General features: G+C 45.4%; 1 protein-coding gene across 1 annotated transcript in view; it reads left to right on the top strand.

Annotated features, from left to right (window-relative positions):
- Nucleotides 1-19,504, top strand: part of LOC116503420 (major histocompatibility complex class I-related gene protein-like) — a 465,627-nt gene that overhangs the window by 5,616 nt on the left and 440,507 nt on the right. The window contains exons 3-4 of the mRNA XM_032209823.1: nt 1,089-1,357; nt 3,377-3,658. Of these exons, the coding sequence (XP_032065714.1) occupies nt 1,294-1,357; nt 3,377-3,658 (346 nt within the window). The 5' untranslated portion in view covers nt 1,089-1,293. The remainder of the gene's footprint in view (nt 1-1,088; nt 1,358-3,376; nt 3,659-19,504) is intronic.

Below are 19,504 nucleotides of genomic sequence, written 5' to 3'. Positions count from 1 at the left end.
CAATAAGCTGATTGCCGAAGCCCCTTCCTTCCTTCCTTCCTTCCTTCCTTCCTTCCTTCCTTCCTTCCTTCACTTTCCTACCCTTCCCTTTTTCCTTCCTTCCTTCCTTCCTTCTTTCCTTCCTTTCTTCTTCTTTCTTCCATTCCTTCCTTCCTTCTCTCCTTCCTTTCCCCCCTGCCCCCTTCCTGGTTGGTGTTCCTTGCCTCCTCCCTCCCCATTTCACTACCTTATGTGGCTGTAAGAAAACTGGAAAAATTGGGGAGCAGGGGGTAGGATTTGAATTATTTAAAAGTGATCTCAGGAAAGGCAACTTTGCTCCAGTCCCAGGAAATTTGGGCCTCCAGGTAATCCTATTATCAGTCCTGAAGCCATTTTTTAAGTTGGAGCCATTTAGGGGCATCTTCAGGGCGCCACAGCAAGGCCAGATGGAGCTGTGGGAACGTGAGGGGGGAGCGATAGAGATAGCTGGGGGGGGATATGTAGCCAAACAACATTCTTTCCCAGGGGAGCCAAGGACATCTGACAGGTGTTGGAGAGGCGTGGACCAAGCCAGCCAGGATGGTGGCTGCGACCTGGTTGGACCATGTGATGGGCGTGTGAACTAAGGGGAAACTCTGGTCCTTCAGAGTCGGGTTTTCCCCAGTTGTGCCACTATGCCCTGTTAAAAAATCTATGCTTCTGCCTCGGAGTTTTGATTCCATTGGCTATGTTAACTGGAACTCTGACACCTCTCTTAATTAAGGAATCTTGGACTCTAAATAATATAGAAAATATTTGTTAGCTCGGTTTTTAGAGGTTGGCAATGGTTTGTTCTCCAAGCTTGTTTTGAATCTTGGACTCTGCCCGAGGAATTTCCCAGCCTCGTTTTATTGTGCGTCCCTTCATAGTGAGGCTGAGATCTTGTCTTACAGATCCCAAAATTCTGACTTGACCTTGGCTGGTCTCCAAGATTTCTTCCTGTAATCCTGGTCTTCCGTGCTTTCTTGTCTCGGCATTCACAGAATCTGGAGCCTCCCACAGGGAGCGGCTTTCCCCGATCTCCCGAGATGAGAGCTTTTCCTCCTTAACTCTGGGGCTGCTTCTTTCAGGGTATCACATCGTCCAGATGATTATCTTCGTAAGGTAGAGGAAGACGGGAAAAGGAGCGGACACTGGCAGTACGGCTACGACGGACGGGATTTCCTTTACTACAACATGGACACCTCCACCTGGATCGCAGCCGACATGGAAGCCCAGGAAATCAAGCGGAAATGGTGAGCGCGAAACCGCATCAAGCAGCGCTTCACGGCCTACATGGAGAGCACCTGCATGGAGTGGCTGCAGAAGACTGACCGCTACGGATTGAAGTTGAGGAAAGGTACGGAGAAAAAGGCAGGGAGAAAAGTGTGTGGGAGCTGCATCTGCTACTCCACACATAGTGTTACATTAATGATGATTTAATAGCTGACCAACTGCTGTAAGGTGAGATGATGAAATGAGAATGAGTGAGCAAGATTACTGCCACTTTAAGAAGCTGTCTATATAAGGGAGGTCTATGTGAGGACGGCTCTCTCTCTCCATTGTAGTTCTCTGTGTATGCTTCCATGTTATAGTTGAAGATTGATTGATTGCCTGGTTTTGCCTAGTGTGTGTGTATGTATGCGTGTATACACACACACACACACAAAAGGGAAGCATACTGCTTCCTTTTTGCCTTTCAGTCCCACTCCAGGAGCTTTCCAGGTAGACAAACCATTTTGTATTGCATTTTTGCTGATAAATAAATGAAGGGAGACTAGTATAGATGTATTATCTAGTATGCAGTGGAGTACACAAGGTTCTGTTTTGGGCCCAGTACTCTTCCTTATCTTCATCAATGATTTGGATGAGGGAATAAATGGGAAACTCATCAAATTTGCAGATGACACCAAGATGGCAGAAATAGCCAACACTCCAGAAGACAGGCTTAAGATACAGAAAGATCTGGACAAACTTGAACATTGGGCACTATCTAATAAAATGAAATTCAATGTGAAAAGAGTCAGGTTCTACATTTAGGCAAGAAAAACGAAATGCACAGGTACAGTATAGGTGGTACCTTGCTCAATAGTAGTAACTGTGAGAGGGATCTTGGAGTCCTAGTGGACAACCATTTAAATATGAGGCAGCCGTGTGCAGCAGCTGCCAAAAAAGCCAACACAGTTCTAGGCTGCATAAACAGAGGGATAGAATCAAGATCATGTGAAGTGTTAATACCACTTGGTAAGGCCACACTTAGAATACTGCATTCAGTTATGGTCACCATGATGTAGAAAAGATGTGGAGACTCTAGAAAGAGTGCAGAGAAGAGCAACAAAGATGATTAGGGGACTGGAGTTTAAAACATATGAAGAATGGTTGCAGGAACTGGGTATGTCTAGTTTAATAGAAAGAAGGACTAGGGGAGACATGATAACAGTGTTCCAATATCTCAGGGGTTGCCACAAAGAAGAGGGAGTCAAACTATTTTCCAAGGCACCTGAGAGTAGAACAAGAAGCAATGGGTGAAAACTAATCAAGGAGAGAAGCAACTTAGAACTGAGGAGAAATTTCCTGACAGTTTGAACAATTAATCAGTGGAACAGCTTGCCTCCAGAAGTTGTGAATGCCCCAACACTGGAAGTCTTTAAAAAGATGTTGGATAGCCATTTGCCTGAAATGGTATAGGATTTCCTGCCTAGGCAGGGGTTGGACTAGAAGACCTCCAAGGTCCCTTCCAACTCTGCTATTGTATTGTATTATTTCAAGCTATTTAGCTCTCATCAGCTAGCCATACCCTTGCTGGGATTCAAACTGGGTTGTTTTTACATATTCAGCGGTTGTATTAACTTCAGCCACAAGCTCTCCTCTTTTATCAGCTGAGCCAGGGGAATGATTAAGTGTTTTTTCTTTTGTCAAAGCACCTGGTATGCCCAAATATGCTCTACCCAGAGACAAAAGTGTCGACTGCAATCTCAGAGCATTGAGATCGCATGTCATTTGCTTTTCTGGCTGAAAGAAACTCTTCAAAGCAACGGGTCTATTTGGTGACTTCTAGTTCTGGTTGCATGTGTGATAGCAACAGCGCTTAGACTTATATACCACTTTACTGTGCTTTACAGCCCCCTCTGAGCGGTTTTCAGAGTCAGCCTATTGCCCCGCACAATCTGGATCCTTACCCACCTTGGAAGGATGGAAGGCTGAGCCAACCTAGAGCCTGGCGGGATTTGAACTGTCAAATTGCAGTCAGCCGGCAGTCAGCAGACGTAGCCTGTAGTACTGCTCTCTAACCACTGCACCACTGCGGCTCATGATGCACAAGTCATGATGATTTCTGGGGAGGCTCAGTTTTGATCATAACCCCCTTCCCCCCCCCCAGAGCCTCCTGTGGTGACGATGAGCAGCAGGACGGAGGTGGAGGATGGGATGGAAACCCACATCTGTGAAGGTTATGGCTTCTACCCCAGGGAGATCGATGCCTCCTGGAGGAGGGATGGGGAGGTCTGGCTGGAAGAGACCTTCCATACGTCTGTGGCCCCCAACGCGGATGGGACCTACCACTACTGGATGAGCATCCAGATCGACCCCAAAGAGAGGAGCCGCTATCGGTGCCACGTGGAGCACGACGGCCTGCAGGAGCCTCTGGACTTGGAGCTGAAGGGTGAGAGGCTGCAGGGAGGGAAAGGCTGGGCTGTTTTGCCGACAGGAAGATTGTGGGGAAGAAATTGTGTCCAGATATTACTTATTTTACCATTGTTTCCTTTTATGGATTGTGGATGTTCATTGAAAAGTCCATGCAACTTGCATGGAATTATTATGTGTATTGTCTATATATGTATCGTGTATACTATTGTCTATTGTGTAGTGGGCTTCAGCAGATCAGCATAGCTGCAACAGCATTTATTGGCTCAAAAATGGAACTGAGGAACTGCAGGCAAATGCCTGTGATTGATATGCTAGGCCCACAGGGCCTTAACCAATCATAGAACTAGAAAAAGCCCACCCAAATATAAATCTTCTACATTTCCCTCCAAAACAGTTGAGGTCATCTAGGAGTTAGTTTCACTTTAGCACAGTTAACAGGGCCATCTAAAGGTGGAATGTGGTGGCTCAGTGGCTAAGACGCTGAGCTTGTCGATCAGAAAGGTCGGCAGTTCAAATCCCGTGTAATGGAGTGAGCTCCCCTTACTTGTCCCAGCTTCTGCCAACCTAACAATTCAAAAGCATGTAAAAATGCAAGCAGAAAAAAATAGGAACCACCTTTGATGAGAAGGTAACAGCGTTCCATGCGCCTTTGGCATGGTCACGTCAGTTGCTACGTGAAAAATTGTTAACTGAGGTTTACCCCATTCTATGACTTTCCTTGCCTCAGTTGTTAAGTGAATCACTGCGATTGTTAAACTAGTAACATAGTATTGGGTGAACCTGGCTTCCCTATTGACTTTGCTTGGCAGAAGGTTGCAAAAGGTGATCACATGAAACAACCCCCCCTCCTCCCAGGTCATAAGTATGAAACAGTTACCAAGCGTCTGAATTTTGATCACATGACCATGGGGAATGCTCTAATGGTTGTAACTGTGAGAAATGGTCATAAGTTACTTTTTTCAATGATGTAACTTTCAACAGTCACTAAATGAACTGTTGTAAAACTCTCCCTCCCCTCCCGCCCCTCCCTCTCTCTGATGCAGACAACAGCTAGTGTTAGATCTACCTGACACTTGAAGGGGGAGTTCTCCCCCTTTTTTGCACACCAAATTTTATTTCTTCATTTTTATTGTTAGTGTTGGATGTTTCTATTTTTATTTTTCTGTTTTGTATTTTATTCCTCTCAATACATGAAAATAAGTACGTTAAAACCCAGAAAGATTTTGCTTGCTGCCCTTCTGCAAACTCAATCTTTCCAATGGTAGAAAGGCTTGTTCAGCCTTCAGAAAGTTGCCATTCCTTTATCAAGCACAATCAAGATTGTGCTTGATAAGAATTATGCCGGGTATGGGACCTGGGAAGTCAAAAGGGGGTTAGGGAGGGGGGTCTACCGGGGGGAGGGTGGAGGGTGGAAATACAGTTTCAATTTTTAGAACAATAAGAATGGACTTGTATACTGTTGCTCTCTTTTCTTTTTTTTTCTTTTTCTCTTTCATTTTCTCCTTTTTTATTTTTCTTAATTTTAGTGCAAATATAAACTGAATAGATAATGAATTGTAGAGATACACCAAAGTGAGGAGTGGAGGGAAAGAAGAGGGAGAAGTAAAGAGGGAGTGAGAGAGGACTGTAAGGAGGGTGAGATGGAGGGAAGGGGAGATGTTTGAGGGGGAAGGGAAGTAGAAGAGGGGAATGTTGGAGGGGAGAAATGGAAAGTTGGAGGGGGAGAAGAAAGGGTGTATGGGGGATCGAAGTGTTATGTTGGTTTCAATGGTGGAAGATTTACTGATTCTTTTTTTTTTATGCACAGTATATAAGTGATTGTATAAATGAAAATGAAAATGAAATAAAACAGTTTTAAAGACAGAAAGTTGCCATTCGAGTGTATTGACCAGGTTGTCAAACTTAAGTAGCCCAGGGGCAGGATCCAGCTCGCAGGGTGCTTAGATCTGGCCTGTGGGGCCACCCTGGAAACAGTGAAGGATCGGCCCGCAGTGCCTCTACAGCGAAAACGGAGCATGGGAGGGTTCCGTGTGGCCCTCCCGAGCTCATTTTCACTGGAAGAGGGTTTGCAGGAGGTCGTCGCAGCTGAAAACGGCGCTCAGGAGCCTGTTTTCGCTGGCAGAGTGCTTGGGCCACCACAGCCACCCCTGAGACCACTGATGTCAAGTTGGCCACACCCACCTTGGCCACGCCCCCCCAAAAGTCAAACTCAACCTTGATGTGGCCTTCAATGAAATGAGTTTGACACCCCTGGTATAGACTGTAGAATATGTGGAATAAATTTTTGACCTCTCCTAGACGTAAAGACCTCTGACGTTTCTTGGCAAATATCTTATTTTTCTCATTGTTTGAGAACTTTTTGCCCAATAAGCAGATAATTTGTGGTTCCCGTTGAGTGATTTCCTCTTTTTCTCAATCCAGTTCCAGGATCCAAGTCCAACCTGTGGCTGATCATCGGCAGTGTTGTGGGTGGCCTCGTGGCATGTGGAGTTGCTGGGATCTTATTATATCTCAGTAAGTATCCCTTTTCCGGGTGATTGAAATAAGATGGGCGATTTCCTCCTCTGCGTCTTCTGTTGGAGAGCTAGTTAACTTGTTTGCTTACCTGCTGCTTGTATATTTGTCCCTTTATTCATTTATTTCTTTTCACAAATAAGGCAGTAAACATATCCAGCACACCTTCCTCCTATTTTTTCCCCCTATAATGGTAACCTTGTGAGGTGGGTTGGGCTAAGAGAAAGTGACTGGCCCAAAGCCACCTAGCCGACTTTCACGGCCCAAGGCAGGAGTTAAACTCATGTATAGTCTTCTGCTTTCTACTCTGGTGCCTAACCACTGGACCAAAAGGCCTCCTCCTCTTCTTCTTCCTCTTTCCTCCCTTTTTCCTTCTCCTGCTTCCTCTTCTTCCTCTCCTCTTCCTCCTTCCTCCTTCTCTTTCTCCTCTTCTCTCCTTCTCCTCTTCCCTCTCCTTCTTCTCCTTCCTCCTCCTTTGACTTCCCTCCTCCTCTCCTCTTCTCTCCTCCTCTTCTCCTCCTCCTTCCTCCTCCTTTTCTTCTTTCTTTTTCTTCTTCTCCCCCCCTTCCCTGTTTTCCCAGCCCTTCTGGGGAGCACCTGAGATCTCAGCCTCTTGCTGAACTCCAGCCTCAATCCAGTTGAGTCTGAGGTCGGACAGTCCTTTCTTCTTCTGAGTTGGGAAGAGGCATCACAGATCTGCCTCTTTCAAAGGCTTTGGTCAAAGAGAAGGGCTTCAATGAAAACGTTCCTACTCTCCCAGTTGCTGCTGCCTGCTGCTTTCCATCCAGGGGAAGGGTCCATGATCATTGATAGTCAGAGTTCCATTTGTATCAAAGCAAATATCCTGGGTTTCTTTCATGCTGAGCAATGAGTGCTTGGATGATATTGGAGTAGGCCTGTTTCCATGCGTTGAGTGAGATTGACATGCTTTAGTTCCTGGTGGGTCAGCAATGTCTTTCGGTTGGATCCAAGAAGTGTGCTATCTCTGTTGCTGCTCCTCAACACACACACACACAAGATTTCAGTTCCCAAACCTGTCTTCCCTTTGGAGGGTATCAAACCCCTATGGGATTCAGTGGCTAAGACACTGAGCTTGTCAATCAGAAGTTCGGCGGTTCGAATCCCTAGTGCCACGTAACGTAGTGAGCTCCCGTTTACGTGTCCCAGCTTCTGCCAACCCAGCAATTCAAAAGCACGTAAAAATGCAGGTAGAAAAATAGGAACCACCTTTGGTGAGAAGGTAACAGTTTCCGTTGCGCCTTCGTCATTTAGTCATGCCAGCCACGTGACCAGGGAGATTTCTTCGGACAGCACTGGTTCTGCGGCTTTGAAACGGAGATGAGCACCGCCCCTAGAGTCGGGAATGACTAGCACATATGTGCGAGGAGAACTTTTGCCCTAACACCTATATTTCCCCCAGGCCTTGGGAAGCTCTTTTCAGGCACCAGCTGTTGTGATTTTTTTTTTTATGAGATTTTATTAATATTTGTAGGCCACCCTTTTCCCTGAGGGGACTCAGGGCGGCTCACATAAAATCGGGGAAGGGGAAATACAGACATTAAGATAAGACATATAATAAAATATTAAACAACATACATTCATCATTCGGGAGGGGAACTATCCTTGTCCCCAGGCCTGAGGGAGAGCCAGTTCTTCAAGGCTGTGCGGAAGGCCTGGACGGTGGCGAGGGTGCGAATCTCTACGGGGGAGCTCGTTCCAAAGGGTCGGGGCTACTACTGAGAAGGCCTCCTCCTTGTAGTTGCCAGCCGACACTGGCTGGCCGATGGTATACGGAGGAGGCCTAATCTATGTGATCTTATTGGTCGCAGGGATGTAATTGGCAGAGAAGGCGGTCTCTCAAGTATCCAGATCCACTGCCATGTAGGGCTTTATGGGTGACTAATAGCACCTTGAAGCGCATCCGGAGATCGACAGGTAGCCAGCGCAGCTCGCGGAGGATAGGTGTTATGCGGGTGAACCGAGGTGCACCAACAATCACTCGCGCGGGCCCGCATTCTGTACTAGCTGAAGTCGCCGGGATGCTCTTCAAGGGCAGCCCATGTAGAGCACGTTGCAGTATTCAGCCTAGAGGTCACAAGGGCCCGGGTGACTGTTGTGAGAGCCTCCCGATTCAGGTAGGGTCGCAACTGGCGCACCAGGCGAACCTGGGCGAATGCCCCCTGGTCACAGCCATTAAATGGTGGTCAAACGATAAGCTGTGAGTCCAGGAGGACTCCCAAGTTGCGAACCCTCTCTGAGGGGTGTAGAATTTGACCCCCCAGCCTGATGATGGAATATGGTCGAATCTTGGGAGGGAAACACAACAGCCACTCGGTCTTTTCTGGGTTGAGCACGAGCTTGTTAACCCTCATCCAGTCCATAACAGCTTCGAGGCCGCGGTTCATCCCGTCTGCCGCTTCATTGAGTTGGCACGGGGCGGACAGATACAGTTGAGTATCGTCCGCATATTGATGGTATCTAATCCGTGCCTGCGAATGATCTCACCCAGTGGTTTCATGTAGATGTTGAATAGTAGGGGGGATAAGACCGAGCCCTGAGGCACCCATAAGTTAGGGGCCTAGGGGACGATCTCTGCCCCCCACTAACACCGACTGCGGACCTGTCCGAGAGGTAGGAGGAGAACCACCGCAACACGGCGCCTCCCACTCCCACTCCCGCAGTCGTCGCAGAAGGATACCATGGTCGATTGGTATCGAAAGCCGCTGAGAGGTCGAGGAGAACCAGGATGGAGGAATGTCCTCCATCTCTGGCCCTCCAGCGATCATCGGTCAATGCGACCAAAGCGGTTTCTGTGCTGTAACCGGGTCTGAAGCCTGATGGAAGGGGTCTAGATAGTTTGCTTCATCCAAGGACAGCTGGAGCTGGAAGGCCACCACCTTCTCAAAACCTTCCCCAGAAAGGGGAGGTTGGAGATGGACGATAATTATTAAGGATAGCTGGATCCAAGATGGCTCTTCAGGGAGGGGTCTCACCACCGCCGCTTTCAGTGCGGGCGGGGAAGTTCCCCTCCAGAAGTGAGGCGGTGACAACCGCCTGGATCCAGCCTCGTGTCACCTCACTGCAGTTAATAACTAACCCATGAGGGACACGGATCCAGTACACAGGTGGAGGTCACTACAGCCCTCATGGCCTTGTCCACATCCCGTTGTGATATGCCAACTTTTGAAATGGGGTCCAAGACAAATTGCTGTGGCCAAATTGCCATGGCCCACTTTAGAGTTTAGGACAAGATTAGAGTAAAATCGAAGAACTGGATAGGAATTAGAATCATTAAAGAAAGGGTGCCATGGGAGGGACAAAATGAAAGGCGAATGACAAAAACTAAAACAATTTTTAAATTATTGAAGTACTGTTTTTTCAGAGTATAAGACGCACCCTTTTTCCCTCAAAAAAGGAGTGAAAATCTGGGGTGTCTTATACACTTGAGGTGGCATGCTGAACCAAAGTAGGCCTCAAGCCTGAACCAACGAGGGTGTTTCATGATATTAAGCTTTTAACTGTTCATATATAGAAACGGCAAAGGTTTTGCTTTTAGGAAGTCTGCACGTGAAATCTGCTGAACCAAAGCCTCTATTTAATCAATCTGCTGGCTTGGCTGTAAATCTGTTTGGTAGACACATTGTCAGTTCCTCAAATACGAGCTACGCTGCTCAAATAAACCTGCGCAAATAAACTATTCCTTCCCTGAAGAGCTGGCTTGCGTGTCCTGTTTTTTCTACAACACACTGAATACAGTATTTTTGGCCTGCCGAAATCCCACCCCCTTCACCAAAATGGCCGTGCATAGCCTTAGGAGGCTTTAGAGTGTTCCTGGGGGGTGGGGAGGGCAGAAATCAGCGAAAACGGGGAGTTTTCTGCTCGATTTTAGCCCCCCCCAGCCCCCAGGAGCACTCTATAGCCTCCTAAAGGCTATGCATGCTCTTTTTTGGTGGGTGGGGGGAACCGACCCGTTTTCACGAAAAACGCGTCGTTTTTGGGATGTCTGCAGAGTACAATTTTTTTTTTTTTTTGCTCTTCAAAACCTTGGTGTGTCTATATCCCGGTGCGTTCTTATACTCCGAAAAATACGGTAATGAAATTGGATAGTTGAATTGTCCTGCAGCGAGTTTCCCGTGGTGAATTGACTGTGGCAAGATGATCGTAGTGAGTTGTCCCATTCCGTTCAAAGTGAGCTCATGAAGCTTTTGCCTTCTTGTCATTGATGTGGTTTTCTCCTAACAAGGGCTTCCTCCCTCTTCTTGTCTCCCTTTATTCAACCTAGAATTCAAGAAAGGACAAGGATGAGCAAGGAGGGAACCTAATCGTGAGTAGAATTATTACCAAATGTTTGATTTCTATGTTTTGCATCTGAGAATCAATCAGGCTGCTGACTTGAGAGCAAACACTAGCAAAGCTGTCAGGTAGGGTGGGGGGACAGTCCAGACTCAAAACTTTCTCAGAGCGACATAAAATGGGCTGCTTGGAGCCCCTCAGGTAGATTTGTTTGTTTATTAGATTTTTATAAGTATCTGTATAAGTAACATCTCCAACAAACCTTCCTCCTATTTTCTCCCACACAACAACCCCGTTGAGATGGATTGGACTGGCCCCAGCAAGCATTTGTGCCTAAGGCAGGACTAGAACTCACCGTCTCCTGGTTTCCAGCCTTCACTACTCGACCAAGCTGGCTATAGATTGGAGCCCCTGCAACCAGCTGCTCTGCAGTGACTATTTGGCTCCAGTTCTTCCTTTTAAACTAAGGGTGGATGAAGTTATGGATTTGAAGGGCTCCTTTTGGCAGCCTGATGAGAAGCGACAGATGAGGGTGATGTTGGCCACAGTTCCTTTTCTGGTATCCTGTGAATTGCAATCAATCAATTTTGGGGCACGGAATCACAGAATTTGGTTCCTGGTGACCTTAGAGTCAAAGTATTTAAGTATTTAATAAATTTATATGCCGCCCAATCCCGAAGGACTTCGGGTGGCTCCTCGATCTCCTTAGCTTGGTTGAAGCTCTCCAAGAGATTCCAGCCATCTCTGCCTTCTCCTCATCTTTTTTTTCTTTTATAGATGAACATGTACCTGTGACCAGTTGCTGAGCAATCGTCTGAAAGTACAGTGACCTCCTCAGAGGTACTTAACAATCGGCTTCCAAATGCGATGGCTAGATTTAAACCAGAACTTTCCTATTAGGAATAATGAAAGAAAAATACAGTAAGGAGTGACATATTTAATGCCGCATGTGTTAACCGCAACCAGATTGGCATAGGCACAAAATTGGAAAAGAGAGATGTCCCCACCGAAGAAGAGGTAATAAAGAAAATTTTGATCTGTGCAGAAATGGTAGACTGACACTAGAAATAAAAAAAATAAGAGACGAGACAGAATATTATGAACTTTGGAACAAAATGTATCAATGGCAGGAATGAGGAAAAGGAGTCGGAACAGAACATTTTGAGGACTGTAAAACTGGAAGTGGATAATAGATAGATAATATATATAAAGGAGGATAGGGGATGTGTTAATAAGATTAATGTAACTACTGTATTTTTTGGAGTATAAGACACACCTTTTTCCCCTCAAAAAAGAGGGTGAAAATCTGGGTGCGTCTTATGCACTGAATACAGCATTTTTTGCCTCCTGAAATCTCGCCCCCATGAGCAAAATGGCCATGCAGAGCCTTTAAGAGGCTTATGGAGTGTTCCTGTGGGCTGGGGAGGGCAAAAATGAGCAAAAAAACAAGCCAATTTTTGTCCCTCCCCAGCCACCAAGAGCACTCTATAAGCCTCCTAAAGGCTATGCATGCCTTTTTTTGACAAAAAATTGGGTCATTTTTTGCTTGTTTTTGGGGAGCCCCCACTCCCCAAGAGCACTCTATAAGCCTCCTAAAGGCTATTCATGCCCCCCCTTTTTTTTTGGAAAAAAAAAGGGGCCCGTTTTCGCGAGGTCTGCAGAGTGCAATTTTTTTTTAAAAAAATTGCCTCTTCAAAATCTTGGTGCATTTTATACTCCAGTCCATCTTATATTCCGAAAAATACGGTATGCATGATAAGCAGAAATTGTATTTGTTGTGTTAAAATATGTATGGAAATGACAAAGCCAGAAAGGCTGCTCTATGTTCAATGTTTTTAATGTTTATTCAATTAAAAAAACTTTTTGAAAAAATGCTGACAGCTGCCCACCTCCCTCACCTCTCATAGCATTTATGGCTGTTTGCAGCTGCCTGCAGTCACCGCGTTTTACGATGTTTTTGTGAAAACCAGCATTTCCTTGCAGTTTTCAGCCAAACCAGCACATAGTGAACAATTTGACTGCTGCAAAAAGTAAAATCAGGAGTTCAGTCAACACGGGTGACTTGTTTTTACGAGCATTATGACAATGGACAGTCTCAATTATGGCCATAAGTTGAAAACCTCCCTCTTCCTCCCTCCCCTTTATAAAGGCAAAACACCTTTTTAAAGGGTTCTCGGTGCTCTCTCAGCTACCTGTCAGCACACCACACTCCTTACTGGCACTGATGACGTTACCTAGTCAGGTAATGAAACGTCCTGCAAAAACACAAGCAAGCTCAGAGAACACCAAGGATTCCTTATTTTACCCTGAGCTGCAAATATTCTTATTGGTGCATTTTATTTTATTTCACCACCTAAATGAAACCCGTGTAAGTTTTGAGCTGGGGGACAACTGATCCCGAGAAGGAAGCCAGGTCCATCCAAGTTAGTCAGAGTCCCACTCCAGCTTAAAGTCGCAGCGGCTTGACTTTTGACTGACCAAGATGGACCTCGGCCTCCTGGGTTGTCCACCTCCAGGAACAAAACTAGATGGGGTTTTTTGTCATTGTAGCTCTGTCACTTTGATGTGCTTTGCAGCATTGAATTGACCTTCGCTTGTCCTGTGTTTTCTCCGCAGTCTGAAGCGAGATGGGAGCACAGGAAACGTTCCCACGCGGCTCTTGGTTCATGTCAAGATGATGACTTCCTGGCTGTGGAGGAGTTGTTCGGAGTCCAATCGAATTGACGAAATGTTTGCAAATGTATTCAGATGTTTCTAAGCTTTTTAACCGCTGGGATATTTAGCAAGTAGCAAAAGTTACGCCGAGTTCAAACACAGTGTGGTAAACAAAACAAGGCTAACAAATCAAGGGGGCTGTGTTCACGCAGCTGCTGCATCAAAAGAAATAAATATATAGTTTAAGATGAAGGGCTGCTTGATACAGCAAAGACTAAGATGAACAGCCAAGTTGGTTAATGCACAATTCAAGCTTAACTTAGCAATCTCTGTGAAGTGAGTCTTAAGGTTTCAGACAAGACAAAGCGGTGACAACGGAAGGAAAGTTAGCAGAAGCTTCTGGGCTGGGATATAAATCCAGTCTGGTTACCTCCAAGTCTTGCCTTTAAAACAGTGTTTTTCCGTCTTGGAATTTTAAGATGTGGGACTTCATCTCCCAGAATTCCCCTTCCCCATGGCGTTTATGGCTGCTTGCAGCTTCCTGCAGCCCCGGGACCACATTTTAAGAGGTTTGCAAGATCCCATCTGGGTCGGCCACGTTCACATCTGGCTGATCTATTCGGACTGCAATTGAATTGATGAAATGCTTGAAAATGTATTTGGATTGACTGTAAGCTTTTTAACTGCTTGGAGGTTTAGCAATAGCAAACCTAGGCTGAGTTCAGCACAGTGTGGTTGTGTTGGTTGTGAGGTTAACAAACTGGGTCGGTTGTGGTCATGTCGATGTTGACTTCTTGGCTGGCTCAGGAATTCTGGGAATTGAAGTCCACAATTCGTAGCAATAGCACTTAGACTTATATACCGTTCCACAGTGCTTTACAGCCCCCTCTAAGCGGTTTACAAAGTCAGCCTGTTGCCCCCAACAATCTCGGTCCTCATTTTACCCACCTCGGCAGGATGAAAGGCTGAGTCAACTGGTGAGATTTGAATTGCCAAATTGCAGGCAGCTGGCAGTCCGCAGATGTAGCCTGCAGTACTGCACTCTTAACCACTGCGCCACCGTGGCTCCTCATAAAAGAGCCAATGTCCCCCACCCTTGTTTTAGAGGACGAAGGGGTCATATTGACCATCGATTGCAGGGTTCCTCTGGAGCCTCTTTCTTGCCGCTTCTCCATTGTCCGTCCTCCGGGGCTTCCGATTGTGTGGGGCCAGGAGGGGCACTGCTGAAATATTGGAAAAATATTACGGGCACAGTCCCCAAAATTCAGGCACAGACCTTTCAAAGAAAGGCACTGATAACTGACAAGATTCCTAAGAATATTAATAAATACCTGCTAATGGAAATGTGATCTCTTTTGCACTGCACCCTAGCAATACGCTGGGTTCTTTCCTGTCTTTTCTCTTTAATTTACCTTCTAGTTCAGGGGTCACCAACCTTTCGGACCTCAGGGACCACTAAATTCATAATTTTAAATCCCGTGGACCACTAATATGAGTTAGTGACGGGATGGGGTCCTTCAGGCACTTAGCTTGGCCGCCTGTTAGCTGTCCATTGCAGCTAGGAATCTCAAATATGGCCAAGAATGAATGTTTGTCTTGCAGCCAGCCCGGGCGCTAGATCTGTCTCTCGAGGAGCCCGGCTGAAGTTTTGTGAACCGCTCACTGAAGCGCCTGGACTCCCAGGGAGGGAGGGAGGGACTTGAGCTATTAAACAGGCAGCCAAGCTAAGTGCCTGAAGGACCCCATCCTGTCAGCGAGCGGGAGTAACTGCTTCGGCAGGCCATATCCAGCCCAGGGGCTGTAGTTTAAGGATCCCTGATTTAGTGCAATATAAAAAATGCAGAAATGCAAAAAAAAATTCTAAAGGCCACCAATGGTCCATGGACCACCAGTTGTTGACCACTGTTCTAGTTTATCCTTACCTCCCCAAATACCAAACTATTATTGATTGCTTCTTCATTCTCCCCCCCCCCGCCCCCCACATCCCACCCCGTTGGCCCAGCCCCATTTCCTCCCAGCTGCTCTCCAACTCTCTTTGGTTGATAGTATTATTCATTATTAAATGTGAACAATGCCAAGCTACTCTAGTACAGGTACTCCTCGAGTTACGACCACAGTTGAGCCCAAAATTTCTGTTCCTAAGCGAGGCAGTTCAGTGAATGTTGCCTCATTTTAACCATCTTTCTTGCCACGATCATTAAGAGAAGCACTGCAGTTAAGTTAGTAGCATGGTTGTTAAGTGAATCGGTCTTCCCCCGTTGGCTTTACTGGTCAGAAGGTTGCAAACGGGGATCACGTGACCCCGGGACACTGCAACAGTCGTAAATATGAGCCAGTTGCCAGGCATCCAAATTTTGATCATGTGACCACGGGGATGGTGCAACGGTCGTAATTATGAAAAACGGTCAGAAGTCCCTTTTTCAGGTGTTGTAACTAGGAATAGTCACTAAACAAATGATTGTAAGTAAAGGACTACCTGATTTTGGAGCCCCAAAGACTAATAAGCTCAGGACTGTCTCAGCATTAAAATATGTTGGAAAAATAAATCTCTGGCCTTTTTCACTCAATGGAAGGAAAATTGGACTTGTTCACTATGAGCAGACTGCCTGCCCATAGATCAGAGGTCTTCAAACTTGGCAACTTTAAGACTTGTGGACTTCAACCCCCAGAATTCTCCAGCCAGCTATTGAAGTCCACAAGTTTTAAAGTTGTCGTGTTTGGGGAGCCCTGCTATAGATATATATGCAGCCTATAGTTTGTATGGATAAGTGCAATGAAATATGGGACTCACTTATACAGAATGCAAAAAATAGTTATATAAACATGTCGGGAATATATTTTGTCTTGAATAATTTTGCACTATAAAATGTAATTACGGAATTATATAACTTTGCCTTTGCAAGTATATGTAGAATAACATGTGACATAATTTTTTTGTTGCAGCTCTTCTTATTTACATTTTTTCTTTCCCTTCAGCAATGTATCTACCGCTGTTGATATTATTTTTGTCTTTTGTTTATTTTTATAAAAATACAAAGTGCGCACTGCCAACCTGCTCCGGCATATTAGTGTCACCTGGATGCAATCTCTGTTTTAAGATGTAGCTTAACTCGGAGCTGCCCCACTTTCAGAATGTCTTCCCCGATTAAGAAACCTTATGCCCAGCATGGTGGTTGTGAAAATAAAATGAAGGGAAATTTAAGAAAAAGCCATATATATATATACAGAAACCCAAGGCAACAGTAAAAAATATTGGGTTTCTGTCTGGATGGTCTCTTGTGACGAGCCGAATGACAGAGAATGGAAGTAGTGAACTTCCTCCCATATTTGGGCATACCGGGGGTTGTGACTCTAATTATATAACTTTCACCCTGGCCTCGCTCAGTGGTTAACACATCTGCCTAAGAGGCAACACAGCACAGGCTCGATTCTCAGTAAGGGTATGGCTAGCTGATGAGAGCTAAAGAGCTTGAAATAGATCTATACTAGTCTCCCTTTATTTATTTATCAGCACAAATATAACTAACATACATACATACATACATACATACATACATACATACATATATACATATATACACACACACACACACACCAAATCTTGGCTCCTTCCCAAGCCTCATGACTGTTGTGAGTTGTTTCTCAAAGGCTCTGCGGCTGCTGCTTCGTGAGCCATTAAAGATCCTGTAGCATAGAATAGAATAGAACAGAATAGAATAGAACATACCTTCTCTAAGGTGTGGCTTTTCCTTGCATGTCTCTCTCCTATGTGTTTGGAATACATGCATGCATACTTCTCATCCAAGAAGCTTCTTCAGCTCTGACTGGACGGTGAGGAATGGAATTTGAAGCGAAACGCCTTCAAAGGAAAAAAGCCCAGTTGCCTCCTAAAAATGCACCTTTGGGACAAACATCACCTGGATGACCGAGAATCTCTGTTGCCTCCAGAAGTTGTAAACACTCCAACAGTGGAAGTTTTAAGAAAACACTTGGCAAACATTTGTCTGAAATGGTACAGGGTTTCCTGCCTGAGCAAGGACTTGGACTTGAAGACCTCCAAGCCCCCTTCCAACTGTTCTGATCTAATCTCTTTTTTACGCTGTTAGAAACACAAGTTAAAATCCCCCATTCCTGCCTCCTAATTGAGGTTTGTGTATTCTTTATCTGCCTGGCAAAGGTTTTATGCCTCCCAATTAGCCTTATCTCCTCCTTGGGCGTTTCTTTGTTCTCCCACTCACCCCCCCACCCCCCCTGGTGCTGCAGGGATGGAGACATAGATCAAAGGTGTAAATTAGGTCTGCAGTGTAAATTGTAAGAACCAGGAGGCAGGAGAGAACCAGAATGGCAGGAGAGAAACAGGAAGAAATTGATTGATATGGGTTCAGATCAATGGCAGGAACATTCATTTGACAAACACCAGATACTTTATATCTGCCCTAATGCAGCATATGTTTGTTACAGGACGTTAGTTACAGGAAATGCAAATATAAAGGCATAATGTAGCACATTCTTGTTACAAACACAAAGGCATAATATATCATTTATACGTTACAGGAAACAAATGTTTATAGAATAACAAGTTTCTACTGATTCTAGTATTCCTGTATATTATATTCTGGTATTATTTATTATATCCTTCAGATACAAGGATCTCCCCACCCCCTTCCTCTCCTTTGGCACTAATACACAGGCCTTTTCTCTTTTCTCTTTTTCCTCTCCCGGAACAATTCAGACAATAAACAAATATAGGGAGGAGGTGAGATTTTGGGTTTCTCTTTCTGCAGGGGAAGAAGGCAGCCCTGATCCCTTCAACCTCATTAAAAAGCATCAATCTTCCTAGCTGTCCCTTTAATTGGGGAAAAGCCAGTTTTCATGGCGTCACCGTTATATAACAACAGTTACAGGAAACAGAAAGCTTTCTGAGAAATGGAAACCTAACGAAGAAATGCTTCTCTCTCTCTAGACACCAGAGGGCGCTTCTGCTTCTGAAGCCCAACGGGAGGTGAAGTTTGCAACTCCTAACAGATTAACAGAAGGGACCTTGCTGATCATCTAGTCCAACCTCCCCCCAATCCCGGCCACCCAAGCAGGACACGCTACACCATTTCTGACCAATGGCAGTCTAATCTCTTCCTGAAAGCCCCCGGAAAGCTCCTCCAGAATTAATTCTAATTAATGGCTTCTTGCAGTGAGACGAAAAAAGCTTCTTGGATGAGAATGAGAAGTGAAACGTTTTCAAAGACCAACCGGAAAGTCCAGTTGCCTCTTGAAAAAGCACCTTTGGGGACAACCACGACCTAGATGACTCCCCATAGACTCTGAGTTTGCTTATTCCCTTGCAGATGTCTCATTACCCAAATTAGATAACATCATCATCAGTGCTAGGAAGGAGCACGGCTGCTGTCAGTTTATACTCTGGTGGCTTGCCCTGGGAGTGATGGTGGAGATTCCTTGGTTGGGCTGTTTACTGTTGGCTTTTGGGGAGTTTCTTGATTGAGGCGTTGCTTAATTATTCAACCTGGGTCTGATGCTGGAGTTAATCTATGCTGATCTGGGTGCTGGTGGGGAGGTATTTGAGTCATTTCTCAAGCTGCCAGTCCCTTTTCTGCACAGTAATATGCTTATATTCTGACACATTCCAAAGAGAGTTTCTCTTTAGTTAAGGATTCTCAGAAAACGTAGAGCAGTGTTTCTCAACCTTGGCAACTTGAAGATGTCTGGACTTCAACTCCCAGAATTCCCCAGCTGGCTGGCTGGGGAATTCTGGGACTTGAAGTCCAGACATCTTCAAGTTGCCAAGGTTGAGAAACACTGACGTAGAGGCTTTGTCTGCCAAGGAAGTTCCTGATAGGGAATGAGGTTGTGGAAGGAATTGGATGAATGGGTAAGGGGGGGGATGGTATTTTGTAAAGGGGGTTGATTGGAATAAATTGTGTTGGGAGGTGGGGATCTTTGCTGCCCTTGCTCAGAGTGAAGAATAAAGAAATGACTGCAACTTGACTCAGAACTAGCTGGGTAAAGAATAAATTGTTCTAACATAGCTTCACTGGGAGAATTCTCTTGAGAGTGTGATGTACAGAAAAGGTGGGGTTACAACCATGCGCTTGTAGGAAGCCCTCCCCCCCCTCCTAGAAGAATGAAATATTTTGAGGAATATTAAAAGGGCAAGAGACTATATTTTCCCAAAGGGAGAAATGGAGGAACATGATTTTAGAGGCAGGAAGCATCCCCTCCCCTCAGTCTTTCTTAATAGCCCACAGCAGATGACAACACTTAAGAGATAAAGAGCTTTTTGAAAGAAGAAGTCAGCTATCTAGATGGTGTAAGAAGATAAAACCAGTCCAGGTCCAAGGCGGGAATAAAATGGAGGCTGCTTAAGAGAGAAGGTTTCTTCATGAGC

Source organism: Thamnophis elegans, chromosome 2 (assembly GCF_009769535.1).
Source record: "Thamnophis elegans isolate rThaEle1 chromosome 2, rThaEle1.pri, whole genome shotgun sequence".
In the NCBI taxonomy this organism is placed as follows: Eukaryota; Metazoa; Chordata; class Lepidosauria; order Squamata; family Colubridae; genus Thamnophis; species Thamnophis elegans.
Note: the sequence above shows the minus strand (reverse complement) of the source record. Positions and strands in the feature narration are given on the sequence as shown.